This window comes from Sebastes fasciatus, chromosome 12 (assembly GCF_043250625.1).
Source record: "Sebastes fasciatus isolate fSebFas1 chromosome 12, fSebFas1.pri, whole genome shotgun sequence".
NCBI classification, from domain to species: domain Eukaryota; kingdom Metazoa; phylum Chordata; class Actinopteri; order Perciformes; family Sebastidae; genus Sebastes; species Sebastes fasciatus.
The window spans coordinates 12,457,195-12,471,693 of NC_133806.1; the positions used below are offsets into that span (position 1 = coordinate 12,457,195).

The window sequence follows — 14,499 nt, forward strand, 5'->3', positions numbered from 1 at the left end:
ACTACTCAAGTAGTGAGTAACTTCATTAGATGCACTGAATTACGTCAATGTATAACATTCAAACAGGTCCTCACATGTTTTCTCAGATTCGATGTGGCATTCTTGAAGTTCGAGATGTCCACCGGTTTGGACTGACTAAGTAGGCAGCGCTTAATATGACTGTTGTTCCTTGTCATTTGAAAGGCAAACAGTGTCTGGATGTTTGGCCAGGGATGTGCCTGAGATGGAGGCGTTTCATCTTCTGCCGTGATCTTGAACTGTAGCCAATTGGAGGGACTAGTGCCACACCCCAGTTCCAATTGTGGTGCTATGATTGGCTAGTAATCTTATCTCTGAGCTCAGCTGAATATAAAAATGATTTATAACTAAATATATCAATAAAAGTAGCGAGAAGTCTGCAGCCCAATGTAGAAGTACATATATTTTCATTGCAAATTTACTCGAGTAAGATTAAAAAGTATTCTGCAAAACAACTACTACTACTTAGAAGTACAATTTATTTTAAAAGAGTACATGTATCGGAGTAAATGTAACATATTACTACACACCACTGCAACTTACTTTGGGTGCAGCTGGCAAACAACACTGGAGCCTTTGGATCGGACGCAGTGCTCCCTGTAAGGACAGTTGTGGCCCTGCTACACAAGCTGCATTGTGTTGTGTCCAATTGCAACAACTGGAGAGCATATGCTGGTGTTTGTTTCCAGTTCCATTTGGTGTGAACACCAATACATATTGTACACTATTAAATATAGTATTGTATCATATACTAATGACTAGGGCTGTCCTCGACCAAAGAAATTCTTAGTCCACTAACACTCAAACAATTTTGTTGACTTATCGAGTAGTTCACTTAATCAACAGATCTGTAAAACTGAGTTTCTCCACAAAGAATCACACAAAAGCACCACTTTAAATCTTGCTTTTACCAGAAGTGTGCTCATACGTTTCTTAGAAATAAGTCAGTCAGCATGGAAAAAGCATTAAAAAATGACTAATATACTAAAGTATATATAGTTCAGTATATGTTATGTATGATTTCAGTTTTACAGTAGCAGCCAGATAACTTTACTGAGTTAAAATGTAACCATGCTAGAACGGCAACAGCTGATAATAGATAATAAAACAAGGCTGGCAGGCTGAACCTAATAGTTAATAGCAACAAAAAGCACTCCATCTGGTGTCTCTATTCGATGGCAAACAAAATACATGCTCTAAAGGTATTTTCTACGGTAAACATAGCGTAGAAAAGAGGATTTGTTCAAATGGAAAACCACTAATCGGTGTTGCAGCAGTGGTGTTTTTGGTGTTTGAGTATTCATCTCTTCTCCTCCACTTGTTATGTGCAGAATGTTCCTCCTGTGTCAAACCTGTTGTTGTAGCCTGTGTATCATTTGTTGTGTCTCCTGGGTGTGATAGAAACTGCTGGTTTTCTTGGTAGAGAACGTGTTTGTTCTCCGTAAGAAGGATTCCTATGAGAAGACGTTGAGAGGAATTGCTAGAGACAGGCTCATCATGCAGGACGGACTTTGATCTGTTATCACTGCTCTTTGGAACAGCGTGTGTGAAGGTTCTTCTTCTGCTTTCCCAGCATAGCCATGTCTAGTTAGCCGTCAAACTAGACATTCACAGTGATGCTCGACTCTCATATTCACGCGCAGAGAATAAAAAGAAAGAATTTAGGGCTGATGGTGTGACTGCAGTTGGTTTTATTTCTGTGTGTGTGTGTGTTTTCTCCAGGGCTCTGAGGTTCTCTCACAGGACGGCATGCTGTCAATACAAGACGTCTCCTATGACAAAGCTGGAGAGTACATGTGTGTCGGAGCCATGCCATCTGTGCCAGGACTGACAACCCGGACCAGTGTCAACCTCACTGTCATAGGTAACACACACACACACACACACACACACACACACACACACACACACATGCACAGACCTACTTCAGCAAAACCAACAAAACTGTTTGGACAAGACTTAAGTAAAGATTTCAAGCACATCCGCATCTGTATCGTTTTATTTTCATACACAGTCACACGCTCATACTGTACATGTACAGCTGTGTGTTTCCACTTCCAAATTCTCAAAGCTTCGTCCCCTGGCTGCAACTTTTAGAAGTATGAGGCTTCTGCTTAGGAGCTGCAAAAATAACTGGGGCTTTATACTCTATTTTAAGCAGAGTAATCATTTATTTCCTAAATTACCCACCCCTATGCCACAACTACACCCACACACACAGGATAAAACAATGGTCGGTGTTAGGGTGTGCTGGGTATTGTTTCAGTCAGAGGAAGGAACGGAAGTCATATAGGTCATGGATGCAACTGAGAGAAGGTGTGGCTTCCTACTCCATTAGTGAAACCATTAGTGCACTGCAAAACAGCATACAGGAGTTCAGTGGAATCAACTAATCAATAATTCCCATGAATTTAATTTCTCATTTTTATTTTCAGACCACTTTAGAACTTATAAACATTAGTTCTTCTGACTTGAAATGATGAGTTGAATGAATGTACCGCTGAGAGTTATCTCGACTTGTTAAAGTAAGTTCGTGAAGAAAACATGATCAGCATATTAGCAGACTTCCCAGCATACATTGTTTGAGAGTTAAAGGAACAGTGTGTCACATTTCGTGGGGATCAATTAGCAGAAATGGAATATAATATTCATAACTATGTTTTCATTAGTGTATAATCACCTGAAACTAAGAACCGTTGTGTTTTCATTAGCTTAGAATGAGCCCTTCACAGAGTCCGCCATGTTGCTTCGCCATGTTTCTACAGTAGCCCAGAACAGACAAACCAAACACTGGCTCTAGAAGAGCCTTTTGCGTATTAACGTTACCTGAAGGTCAATGTAGTTCTCCGATGCGCTTGCGAAACTGCGGTACGGTGAGCCGCAGAGTGCGAAACCATAATACCGCCAGTCGTCATCTGACTTCTGACACTTTTTGTTGTTTAAAGAGTTGTTTCCTTTCATAGTAAAGGTTAGTATTGAATTCAGTCCCTACCCACGGCCTGTTTTCTATTTTTATAACACAAGATGACTTTGATGACTAATTATTCAACTTTGGTTCAATTAATTCACAATTTTAAGACAGCAGGGGAACTTATGTTATTATTATTTTAACCAGCCTTCAATGATTTACAGTGTGCGTGTGTAAATGGGTTTGAGCCTTTGCTGTGTTGTTTATACCAAAAGTTCCTCCAGCTCACTGGCTTCCTCAATCCCTTTCCAGGAAAGCCGATGATTGAGACTCCCGCCCTTGCAGAAGTGTCGAAGGAAGGAGACATGGTGACTCTGAGGTGCGCAGCCTACGGCTCTCCTTCCCCTCAGTTCACCTGGAAGCCCACAGGAAAAGAGGTATGAATTAAAAAAACGCAGTCAAGACAAGCGGAGATGATAATAGCATTACCTGCTGTAGTGTGTAATTTACAGGAATCACTCCTTAAGTAGATGTAATTGCTACTTTCCTGGAAGGGATTGCACAAGTAAAACAATAAAAGCAGAGTTAAAGATGCATTTCAGACAAACAGAGGTATCACTATCAGTATTTTCATTTGGGTCAATGTGTAAAGTTTGAGGCGTGACTTTTCATAACATCTGAAGATCTTGGTAGTCTGGTTGTTAAACTTCAAAAGAAATAGAAAAAGGAGGGAAAGAAAAAGCTCGCGGGACTATGGAAAGTAATATCTTATTCTAATATTGATGTGATGTAGTTGAAAAGAAAATCCCAAATGAAGCAGCTTTAAAGAAACTTACAGCTTCATGAAATATTACATCAAATAAAGTGATAAAATGAGATCATGATCCTTCTGAAAGATTTGATCTTTCTAGAAGCAAATAGTGATATATGTAAGATCAAAGAGGAGAGATATTGAAGCTTGCACAACTGACTATTTTTAAGAGCGATCTTGATGAATAAATGAGAATCATGGGAAGAAATGTGGACTTAAACATCACTAAAGTGTGCATTATGATAGGAACCAGACTTGAATGACAACATTTAACAACACAAAAATATGCCAATAAATAATATCATGTCTTCTCTTTGTTGTCTTTCCTCCATCTCTCTTCCCTCCATCCGTCGCGCCTGCCAGTCGGTAGCATTGCACGGTAACAAGTGGGTGAGCTCCGTGACCCTACCAGCCACCGCCGAGATCATGAATGACGGGGCTACCTGCGAGGTCTCCAACGAACATGGAACAGATAGCAAGAGAGTCCTGGTATCTCTCAAAAGAGGTCAGTGTCAGGAGAGGACGGCAGCGACGATGCTACGTTATCTCCCTCACTCCTTCCTCTTCATGTTTACTTCACTGCAGGCTTTTGATGTTCAGTTGTGATACAAAGATGCGTTTTTCGTAGTGACACTAAAAATTCTGGTAACACTTTCTATGACGCTCATGTCTATAATACATTATAAACATACTTATTGTTCGTTATAATCTTCTAATAGCACTGTATAATCATAGTTATATGCACTCATACATATGGTCATGTCTTGAAGGTAACCCACAAAAACTTGCAACATTCAAAAACTCTTGCGAGACTCACTATCCGATGACTTATCCTAACCTTAACTATTCAAGGTCAATGCCTAACCTTAACCATCTCGCGAGAATTTCGCAATTTGCGTGTGACCTTCTAGACACGACCCACCTGGCTCAGCTGTCGCCATGTTGAGAGCCGTGTAGAGGCAATCATAGATGTGCTCTGAATTTGGAATTCAGCTCCTTAAAGGCCCTGACACACCAAGCCGACGTCTGTCGGCCTAGTTTTTTCGGTGTGTCCCGCACCGTCGGCTCTAGTCTGCCCGTGTCAGAGGTTTTTCGGCCGATTCAGCATGTTGAATCGGCGGCGGCGCCTGGTGGTGAGAGAATTCACTCTGATTGGCTGTTCAGCTTAAACGAATCAGTGCAAGAGAAACGGAAGTGAGTAAAGTCAAGAGGAAAAACACAGAAGACGCTTCTCATTTTTCATCTTCATCTCATCTGATCATTCCAATACACAGATATTTTCACCACATGGCCATCTGGAATGAAGCGAAGTTGTGAGTGCGAGTGGTGTGAAAATGGTCGGCAAACGCCGCTTTGTTTCATATACGTATCATAACAACGGCCTGTATATCCGCCCTCCTCGGTCTTCCGGTTTCCCTTTTTGAATGACGAATACAGACTACCGCGACCTTCTAGTGTGGAGAGGCATTTCATCTCACGCAGGCGCAGAATGTACGTGGTAGTCGGCCATCGGTTGTAGTCTTTGTGGTGCATTCGACTGCAACTTTTTGGCCAAGACAAAAGGCGACGTGAGGCGACTCAACCGGCGGTCTTCGTCGCCGCTACTTTGATGTCAGCTTGGTGTGTCCCCAGCTTTAAGTTCAGTATATCGTTTGCCTCTTAAAACTGTGATTTTTAGAAGTTATGCTATGGCTTGTGATGCTACAGTGACTTCCTGTTTCCATAGTTGATTGCTTTTCGCTGGATGGTGTTACAGATGTTTCCTAGCAACCAATGAGTTGTAGTACTTGCTTAGACTTAGATGCTTGACTTCATGCACAATCTTAGTAATGGATTTACGAATAGCTGGTGAAACCGAATCCAGGTTCCTTTTGCTCTTTTACTTGCAAACTAAACCCTTCCTTCTTCTCCTCCTCCTCTTCTTCTCTTGCAGCAATTGACAACTCGGCCGACAGAGGTAGAGCCTTCTCCCTTCTCCTCTTCCTCTCCTCCCTCCTTCTGTCAGGACTCTTTGTTGTACTGACCCTGTAATTTAGAAATCCCCCCTCCGCCCATCTCTTCTTGCCCCGGCCCCTCCATCACACGCATACACACACACACATACACCCACACACACACACACACACACAACTCCCTCTGCTGTACTGTAATCTTGTATATTTGCCCTCTTGCTACCGAACACTGTGGATATTGTATATTGTTATTCTTCTTCTCTTGTCACCTTTGTATGATGTCTGTCCTATATTTTGTGGATGCTACTACAACTTTTGTGGCCCCTTGGGGACAATAAAGGAATCTATTCTATTCTATTCCTTCCTTTCCTCTCTTTGCTTCTTCTCTGTGTCTCCTTTTTGGTCACCTCTTCTTTTTCCGACTGCCTTCTTTTTTCACGCTTTTCCTTTTTCGCCGTTTCCCACTCGCCGGGGTGCTGTGTGTGTGTGTGTGTGTGTGTAGGATTTAGTAACCTTAGCTTTTGTGTGCGTATGCTCTTCGTGGTGTGTGTTTATGGTTGTTGCTTTGCTATGCTATGGGACTGAGAAACTCTCTTTCTCTCAAAGTGCTGCTCTCTGGAAACCCTGTGCTTAAGTCAGGTCTGTATGGCTAACCCTATTGACATGTGTGTTGCGTTCGTCTACAACTTTAAGTCACTGCGTGTGTATTTATGTATGTGTGCACACACAGTATTATGTATTTGTGTTTACAAATGATAATGTGTTTGTGTATCCGTACTTGTATTACTGTAGCTGAGAGGACAGACTTTAAATTAGGACTTTGTAGGTGGAAAAAAGGAAAGTACATTGTGATGAATTTGTCTATGACAACTTGAAGTTTAACAATTATTTTCCTTTTTGATTAATCAGCTGATTATTTTCTCATTGAACCAATGATTCATTTGGTCTCTTAAATGTCAAATGAAAATGCCTGTGACAATCATCTAAACCCTAAGTTGACGTCATCAGATGTCTTCTTTTGTCCAAAACCTCCCAAATGATCAATTTACTATTACATTGGTTTTGTTGGAAATGTTTCAGGTGTCCGGATATGAGAAAATAATAGACAACAAGGTGGAGGCAAAGAACCTTTCCTCCACCTTGTCGTTTATTTTCTATTTCAGGACACCACAGAACATAACAGCATGTTTTTCCCACAGCCACTTATCACTGTCAAAAAAGAGAGAGAAGTTATATTCAACATTTTTTCAACTTACTTGGCAATTTAATTAAATTCATGTTGAGTTTTGTTTAGCCACAGAGAAAAGCAGCAGTACTGTTACCACAAGTTAAATACACGTTGGTTAACTCTTTACCGAAACTATGCCTGAGGGACAATTTTAAAGAAATAGTTTGACATGTCCTGAAGTGTTGCAACCAGTGGAGACTCCAGGAAGTCACCGCTCCCTATCAAGAAATAGTCCATCACATAACCCCCTGTAAAAGCACTGAGCAAATGAGATATAACATGTAATTAGTGAGTACTAGATTTTAGACGTTTTTTACCTTTCGACAGAGCCAGGCTATCTGTTTCCCCCTGTTTCCAGTCTTCATGCTAAGCTAAGCCAATTGTCTTGTGGCTCCAGCAAGAAAGCAAACAAGCAAATCCCCCAAATGATTGAACTATTCCTTTAAGGGACGCCAGCCAGCCAATCAGATAACAAGTATTCTCAATGGCCATTGTATATAATGTTGTCAATACTGTTCTTCAAAACACTTGCTAAATGTATTATAATGCTCTGGTTTATGTAGAACGATATTGAATCTGATAAAATAATTGTCATGTCCTCACAAGTGTAGTAATACAAGTGTAGGTGGATGGGTGAGTATGTTCAGTGTTGTTTTCTGGCTCTGGTCAGCTGTCTAGTTTTTATCTGTGAGTATACAGGCCCCATTATTTTGGGTCCCATCACTTTTCAGTCATTGCATTCAAAAGTTAGACTAAACCCACTCCCCACTCCTTCTCCTCTCCACCCGTCCATCCATCCGTTGTCTTCATCTGGACACCCGTCCTCTCCCTCTCTCCATCCTCCCCTCCCCATCCCGTCACCTCTTCTCTCCCTCCCGTGAAAACCCAAATGAAATTACTTTCCTCCCCTTGCCCCCTTTCTTCCACCCCACGAATCAAATACCACCAAACCCCCTACATCCCTCATGATTCCCCTCTCCCTACCACTGCCCCTTCAAAATCAAAATCTCCCCCATCTTCCTCCCACCTCCTCCACTATGATCAATCCTACACTTCCACACCCCACACCTTCCTCCCACCTCTGTCCTCCCTCCACCACCCCACCATCCGTCCCTCCATCCCCCCCTCCATGTGTACCCTCCATTGCATTGCGGCGCTGTAGCTGACAAGCAGCAGGGAGGCTCCAGCGGGGTGGTGATAGCCGTGGTGGTGTGTGTCCTGCTGCTCCTGCTGCTGGTGGCTCTCATCTACTTCCTGAACAAGAAGAGCAAGCTGCCCTGCAGCAAGAAGGACAAGAAGGAAGTGTGAGTAGACAAGAGCGAAGAGAGAAAGAGGGAATAGGGAGACAGAAGGGATTAATGATGGCAGTGATTACCACATGTGACTCAGTAACCACTAAAGGTCAACTACACTAGGGTGCTTGTTGTAAGGATCTGCAAAGAAAACAGTGATAATAAAAGAAGCCCGTTCCAGCTTGCATACAATTTTTTACAAAATAAAATAAAGAAAAAGAGAAAAATGTTACACATAAAATAAAAGCATGAATGATTCTATAAATAAATGGATGAATAAATCCAATATAAATAAAAGTTAGAGGTGTGTGCTTTTTGACAAATTAAGAGACTCTTTTTCTTCTATTAAGAGACTCTTTCTACCAATAAAACAATATACAACAGAGCTGCTAATAGTCTTGATATTTCCATCTTTCAACGAGGCCATATTTCGATGGAACAAAGAAATTTCATTTCATATACAGTATTTATGTGACTACTTTATGATACTTTGGCAAATACCTTTCTCTATAATTCATTACGCTTACATTCACAACAAAATATGGTACCCGTGTCCCAAGTGATTGTCATTGTAATGTTTGCAGATCCTCTGGTTTCTATCCAGCCCTTCATATCTTCCAGTGACTTTAGGAATCCTGGTGTTGTTCACTCTAAAGTTATAAATAGACAGCCTGTACTTCCTCAGACTCAACATTTGTGTGAAGGTGATCCATTTATGATAAGAAACTCAAAATCAGATTTTGTTAGTTTCCATTTTATATATTTTTTTTACCTGATTTGAGTGTTTTCATATCAGTATGCAGATTACAATCTGAAAATATGGAAATAATTCTCAAAAAGATTGACATTGAAGGTCGTTATCTTTTAGTCAGGATATCTAAATTAGCTTGAAGAGCAGTTTTATCTTATCTTAGATTTGTAAATCTTAAAAAAAAATAGAGTTACAGTATACCCCAATCTTTGCAGAAACATTGAGAGAACTGTAAACAAAACGTTAAAAGTAAATGGCCTCTAAAGCAATCCAGTATTCTTCTTTATGTCAAAAACATTGTGTAGAAGTCAAAACAGCAATCGCACAGTCTACACGGCAAATACTCCAGACAAGATAAATAATTCACTTTTCTTGCACTTTTCTTTCTTTGTTTCTCTCCGCAGGGCCAGTGGAGAGGTAAACAACGACATCGTGGTGGAGATGAAGACAGACAAGGCCAACGAAGAGGCCGGTCTCCTCAACAAGAGACCGTCTACAGAACAGGTCAGGCCAGTGGACACAGGCGTCAGGGGGTTAAGGGTCGTGGACCTGCAGGGTTTTGGTCAACAGTGAGCTTCTGCATTCATGAATGTGACTCATGATGCTGCAGACTAATGGTATGCAGGGACAAGTCGAGGACTCTTCAGCTAGTAAGGATGAAAACAAAGCCATTCCTGATCTGAATGGGCTTCTCACATAAAAGTAGTTTCCATTTAGTCACTTTTTTTTTATTTAGTCACTGTTTGTGGTCAGGCTTGTGAGATGTAGACGTAGATGTAGCAGAAGACAAAAAGAAGCCCTTAATAAAGTAGTTCAACTTGGCTTGTAAATGTAGTTAAACAAAGTACATTCTGATTATTTGGAGGTGTAGAAGCAAGCAATAGCAGCAGTGTAACAGTATAATAGTCAGATATATCTTTTGATATATTGCAGTGGTCATATAGACATAAACATGTCTACAAAGATCCCTCATAGTAAATGCGATCCGTTAGACATAAACATGAGCTTTACAGTCAGCAGAAATATCTTCAGACGCATCAGTCACGCTGATTGAGAGTCTAAAGTCAGTTTTAGTTCAAAGAGAGCAGGTTTGAGAAAGCTGTCCCCGCAGCTCAAATGATGGAGTGTGACAGCTGTAGAGAGCCGTCTGAAAATGTCATCATGAATGCAAAACATTTCATCATGAAATTTATGGTAGTGGCACATTTGACGGGAACGTAAAAGCCAGTTTAAGCGAGTCTTGTTTTATGGGATTTTTGATCCCACTGACGGCAAAACTGTGTGACATTTCAGAACTGCAGGGAGATTGCAGATATTTTCTTTTACTTTTGAAATGGATATAACGAGAAGATGTAAAAGGCGGTCTCTCCGTCCGCTATCAAGTGATGCTTCTTTCCTGAGATGTCATTAAAAAATTATCGCCCCGTAAGCTGTCTTCTAAAAGGCTGCAACCACTCGCAGATTTATGTTGGAGAATGTCTCACTATACCAAGTACACAAATAGCTTATAATGCCAGCTGCAGAACACATGACAGTGATCTAGTGTTCTGAAATATAATACTCTGTTATCAAATGTTCTATATTTTTTACATCTCCCCTTGTTCGCTCTAATAAAGGCATAAAATGTCCCTGAAATACCTTCAGAAGTTTTATATGTTAGATATGAAATAAAATTTAAAAGATTGTATCATAGAGAATGTGTCAAGATGTTTAGAAGCATTGAGTCAGTTACTAATTCAGATTTAGTATTCCGGTTCCCGAATCTGGAAGTCAATGTTTTTTTTTAATAGGTTTTTAGTTAGATGCCTGAAATAAGGTTTTTGTTTAACACAAGCTGAAGAGATTTTAATGTTTTGTTCTACGACATTAGATACGTCAGTAAATAAACATCCCACTCGGGAATTTTTAAGCCTTTACGTGTCTTAAAAAAGGCGGGTGCTAACAAGTGACTAAATGAGACTACTAAACATCATCACGCCGAACACTAGTCTGCCTTTAATTTAGTGGTGATGCCGTGAAGTCATGCGACCGCGGTGTAGTTCGTTTATAGCCTAACGTTAGCTTTTTACTTCTGCCGATTGCGTTTCACTTCAAAAATCATAAAAGTGGTGTTCATTTGTGGGGGATTATTTTACGGAACAAAATGTATAAGTATCATAAACGTGTGTTTGCCACAGATCATATTTTCTGCAATAATCCAAAACCCAATGGAGAAATCCCATTGGGTTTTTGTCGAGGGAACCAGGGTGATGCTAACTTGCCGGGTTGGCCTACAAAAATATGTCATCCCTGCAGCACTGTAGTGTTTTAATGCTATTCTAAAAGGTTACCTACGGTTAATTAGCACCCAATCTCGCAGCCCGTCGGTTATCGGTCTGATGACGATAAGCCTCTGGGAGTAAGGGGCTATATTTATGGGGTTCCTGTGTAGCTAGCGGATATCTGGACCAAGACTTCCTCTTCGTAGCGTTGCTCATTGTTTACAGTCCGATTAGCAACTTCAGATGCGAGACTGGAGTTGAGAGACAACGTGTACGACCGGATTGTTTCACAAGTAGCCAGTTTACAAGCTAATTTCAAACCAATAAAAAGCTAAATCATCGTCAGACGATAGCCAGTGGCATAGCCGAAATTGCATTTCCACCAATGAGTTCTGCCTCTTTTGCTCTCCACACGGACTGTTTACCTGCAATTAATCAAAGCCTGCTCAAACCTGATTGGTCAATACTACTCGGACTACAAACAACTTCTTCATGTGAATGCAGATTATGTTTATAGAGATTTATTAGCACCTGATGAATTGTTGAATAAGCTGTGAATGAATATGAAGAGGAAATATTTTTTTATGAAGTTAAGGCATATTCTTCATTCAGTTTGCTTTGGGGCATGTTTGAACAATAAATGTCAAATTTATTTATTTATATCCAAGTAAAAATATGTGAAAGTCATAAATACAGCACATATCCATCTATAATGATGGCACATTGATCATATTTATATTGTGTGTTTTTCTCTCTCTCTGTCCGACAGTGATGAAACGAGACAATGAAAGTGACCAACGGAGGGACGAAGGGAAGGAGGAGATCAGTCATGAAGAGAACAGGGCTCATTTTTATTCACTACACAAGACTGTGGGGGACAACAAGATGTGGAATATGGACACGGGTTTGTTTTGGGGACCTTGGGAGGCACACCGTTGGTTATGCTTGTTTTATAACCTGGAGTAGACCTCTTTGGATGGAGTTTCTCCTCTTTTTTTTTTTTTTTTTTTAGAGACTCCATCCATATATGCTACCACAGGTTTAAAACCATACATGTGACATCACTGGATGACATTATTATCATGGTTTCTTTTGATTTTTCCTCACCAATCACACCTCTGGTCGACTCCTCTGCAGAGTAGAGCTGAACAGCGAAGGCGTGGCCGACACAGTCCAAACACAGTGGCACAATCTTTCTTATCTACCCCAAATGAAACACAAAATGCCATTAAGCCACTGTGATTGTTTCTGGAGCGCGTGTCTGCATGCGAATGTAACACTGAACGCCTATTCTGCCCTGGAGTCTGCACTTAAATTCTGCTCTCTCTCTGCTGGGTATATTGGGAAAAGTTATCGTGGGTTCTGTTTTTATTCACCTCAATAACAAGTGATGATTTATTCTCACAACATTTAATCCCTCAGCCCACACACGGCTGTAACATTTCCGCTCAAAGAAGCTCTGTGTTTGCTTTAGTGCTGTTTGTTTAATTGCATTTTTGCCACCTGTGAATGTTTGTGTGTTTTTTTCCCCTCCAATATCCCTAATTAGCTTTCCGTAGAAGCAGCCCAGGCATTTAATAACGCCAATGCTTTCTCTTAAATTGCTCGCCTTTTAAAAATCCAGTTACAAAGCCACCAAACAAGCAAGCTATTAGGTTGTACAAATTTGTTCTTGCCATTGCCCGCATACTTGTATATTATGTTAGTACATCAATTGTTCACTTAGCTCTCCTGTTTTCTCTGTAAATTCAAATACTACTATTACCCTGTCTATTAAGCAGGAGGTGAACTGTGCATGATTTGGAAGTTCAAAGTGTCTATGATGACTAAGCCGCTGGCCCGGGACCGTAATTGCTACCATTTCTGCTCAATTATCGTCAGCTTTCACTGTAAAATTGGTGGAATTTGGCGAAATGGTCGACAATCTCAAACTGTGGCCTGCCGTGTTGTCGTTTTTCCCCCCGTGACAACAAAATGGGACTGTCAGGGGGCTGCGGCGCTGTAGTCACAGATTCACCTGTTAGGAGAAATCACTGGCGCAGGGTCACTCTAGTTTGATACGAACGGGGAAGGGAAGGGGAGGGGAGGGTGTGGGAGGGATGGCGGGTTGTTGCTGGAGTATGTGATGTACCTTTTATTTTTACCAAATGGAGGAGTTTTTGAGTGTCACAGCAGGAGTGTTTCTATGTTTAGGTACTGGCATTTCTGTTCCTCCCCTACACTGTCGGCAGGCCAGAGAGGTTTGATAGCGGGTTGACGTGCCCTTTTTACTTTGTTGTACACTGGAACCAATGGCCTTGATCTTTAAAAGAATGCCACCTCAAACCACTGTCGTTTTTTATTCTGTAATGTCTGTCTACTGATCTTGCCATATTGACTGTTAGCAAACCTGTGATGGCAGGCGAAGATAGATATCTTTTTTATTTTTTAATGTTTTATATAAAAAATATTGTGGTATAAAAATGAGTTTTTTTTAGAAAGGGGGATTCTTCATTTTGGAACTACTGAGTTTTCATTTTTCCCATGCTTTTCCACTCGCTCTGAGAGAAGAGAGAAATGTGTTTTTTTTTAAAAAGGAGATATTCTCAGTGCTTTACTTCTCTCTCTCTCTCTCTGTACTGTATACTGTATATTTTGTGGTACGCTGTTGTGACCTCTGTGGTGTGTTGATGTATCTTTTTATTTTGTTCCAGCTGTGTAGAATTTATAATGAAACAAAACCCAAGAAAACAAATCACAACACTGTATTCTTCTGTGTTTTTATTCCCATCTCTGCAACAGGCAATTTGCAAAAAGCTGTTGTTTGTATTGTTTTTTTTATCACAAATGGGACTAAATGAGTTTTGAACTTCACTGTGTATTCTTTTTTAGAAACACAAAGTTGCATGGGAACAAGAAAGTGTGTCTGGCCATATGATAACCCTTAACACACTAATGAACATCATCTCTAAAATGTTGATAACACCAGACCAAAATCTGAAATCAAATAGCTTTTGATGTAACTCATCCGTGTATGTTTTTTTCTTACACTACCCAGAAGATGACATCTAAATTGAATCCTAGCTTGCACCAAAGTTTAATCTCTTTGATATAACCGGCATTATGTAAATTTCCCCCCACATTGATTGATCCAATGATTTGTTGTGACAGAACAGAAAAATTGGGGAAGCTCATGTTTTTGCATCGACTTCATGATGCAGCGTTCTCTCTACTGGCTTTCATGTTTAGAAATGACTTGAAATGAAGCCATCAATCATCAGCAAATTGCAGTGCGGCTT

The 14,499-nt window shown here is 40.5% G+C and overlaps 1 protein-coding gene across 3 annotated transcripts in view; it reads left to right on the forward strand.

Moving 5' to 3' along the window:
* The window catches only part of bcam (basal cell adhesion molecule (Lutheran blood group)), a 58,569-nt gene extending 44,495 nt beyond the window's left edge, over positions 1–14,074 (forward strand). The window contains exons 10-17 of one of the 3 annotated variants that reach the window (XM_074654906.1): positions 1,741–1,882; positions 3,239–3,363; positions 4,101–4,242; positions 5,671–5,694; positions 6,296–6,328; positions 8,080–8,221; positions 9,365–9,464; positions 11,991–14,074. In XM_074654906.1, coding sequence (XP_074511007.1) covers positions 1,741–1,882; positions 3,239–3,363; positions 4,101–4,242; positions 5,671–5,694; positions 6,296–6,328; positions 8,080–8,221; positions 9,365–9,464; positions 11,991–11,993 — 711 coding nt within the window. In that variant the 3' untranslated portion in view covers positions 11,994–14,074. The remainder of the gene's footprint in view (positions 1–1,740; positions 1,883–3,238; positions 3,364–4,100; positions 4,243–5,670; positions 5,695–6,295; positions 6,329–8,079; positions 8,222–9,364; positions 9,465–11,990) is intronic. The other 2 variants (XM_074654904.1, XM_074654905.1) reach the window with 2 other exon arrangements.
* The last annotated feature ends 425 nt before the right edge of the window (positions 14,075–14,499 follow it).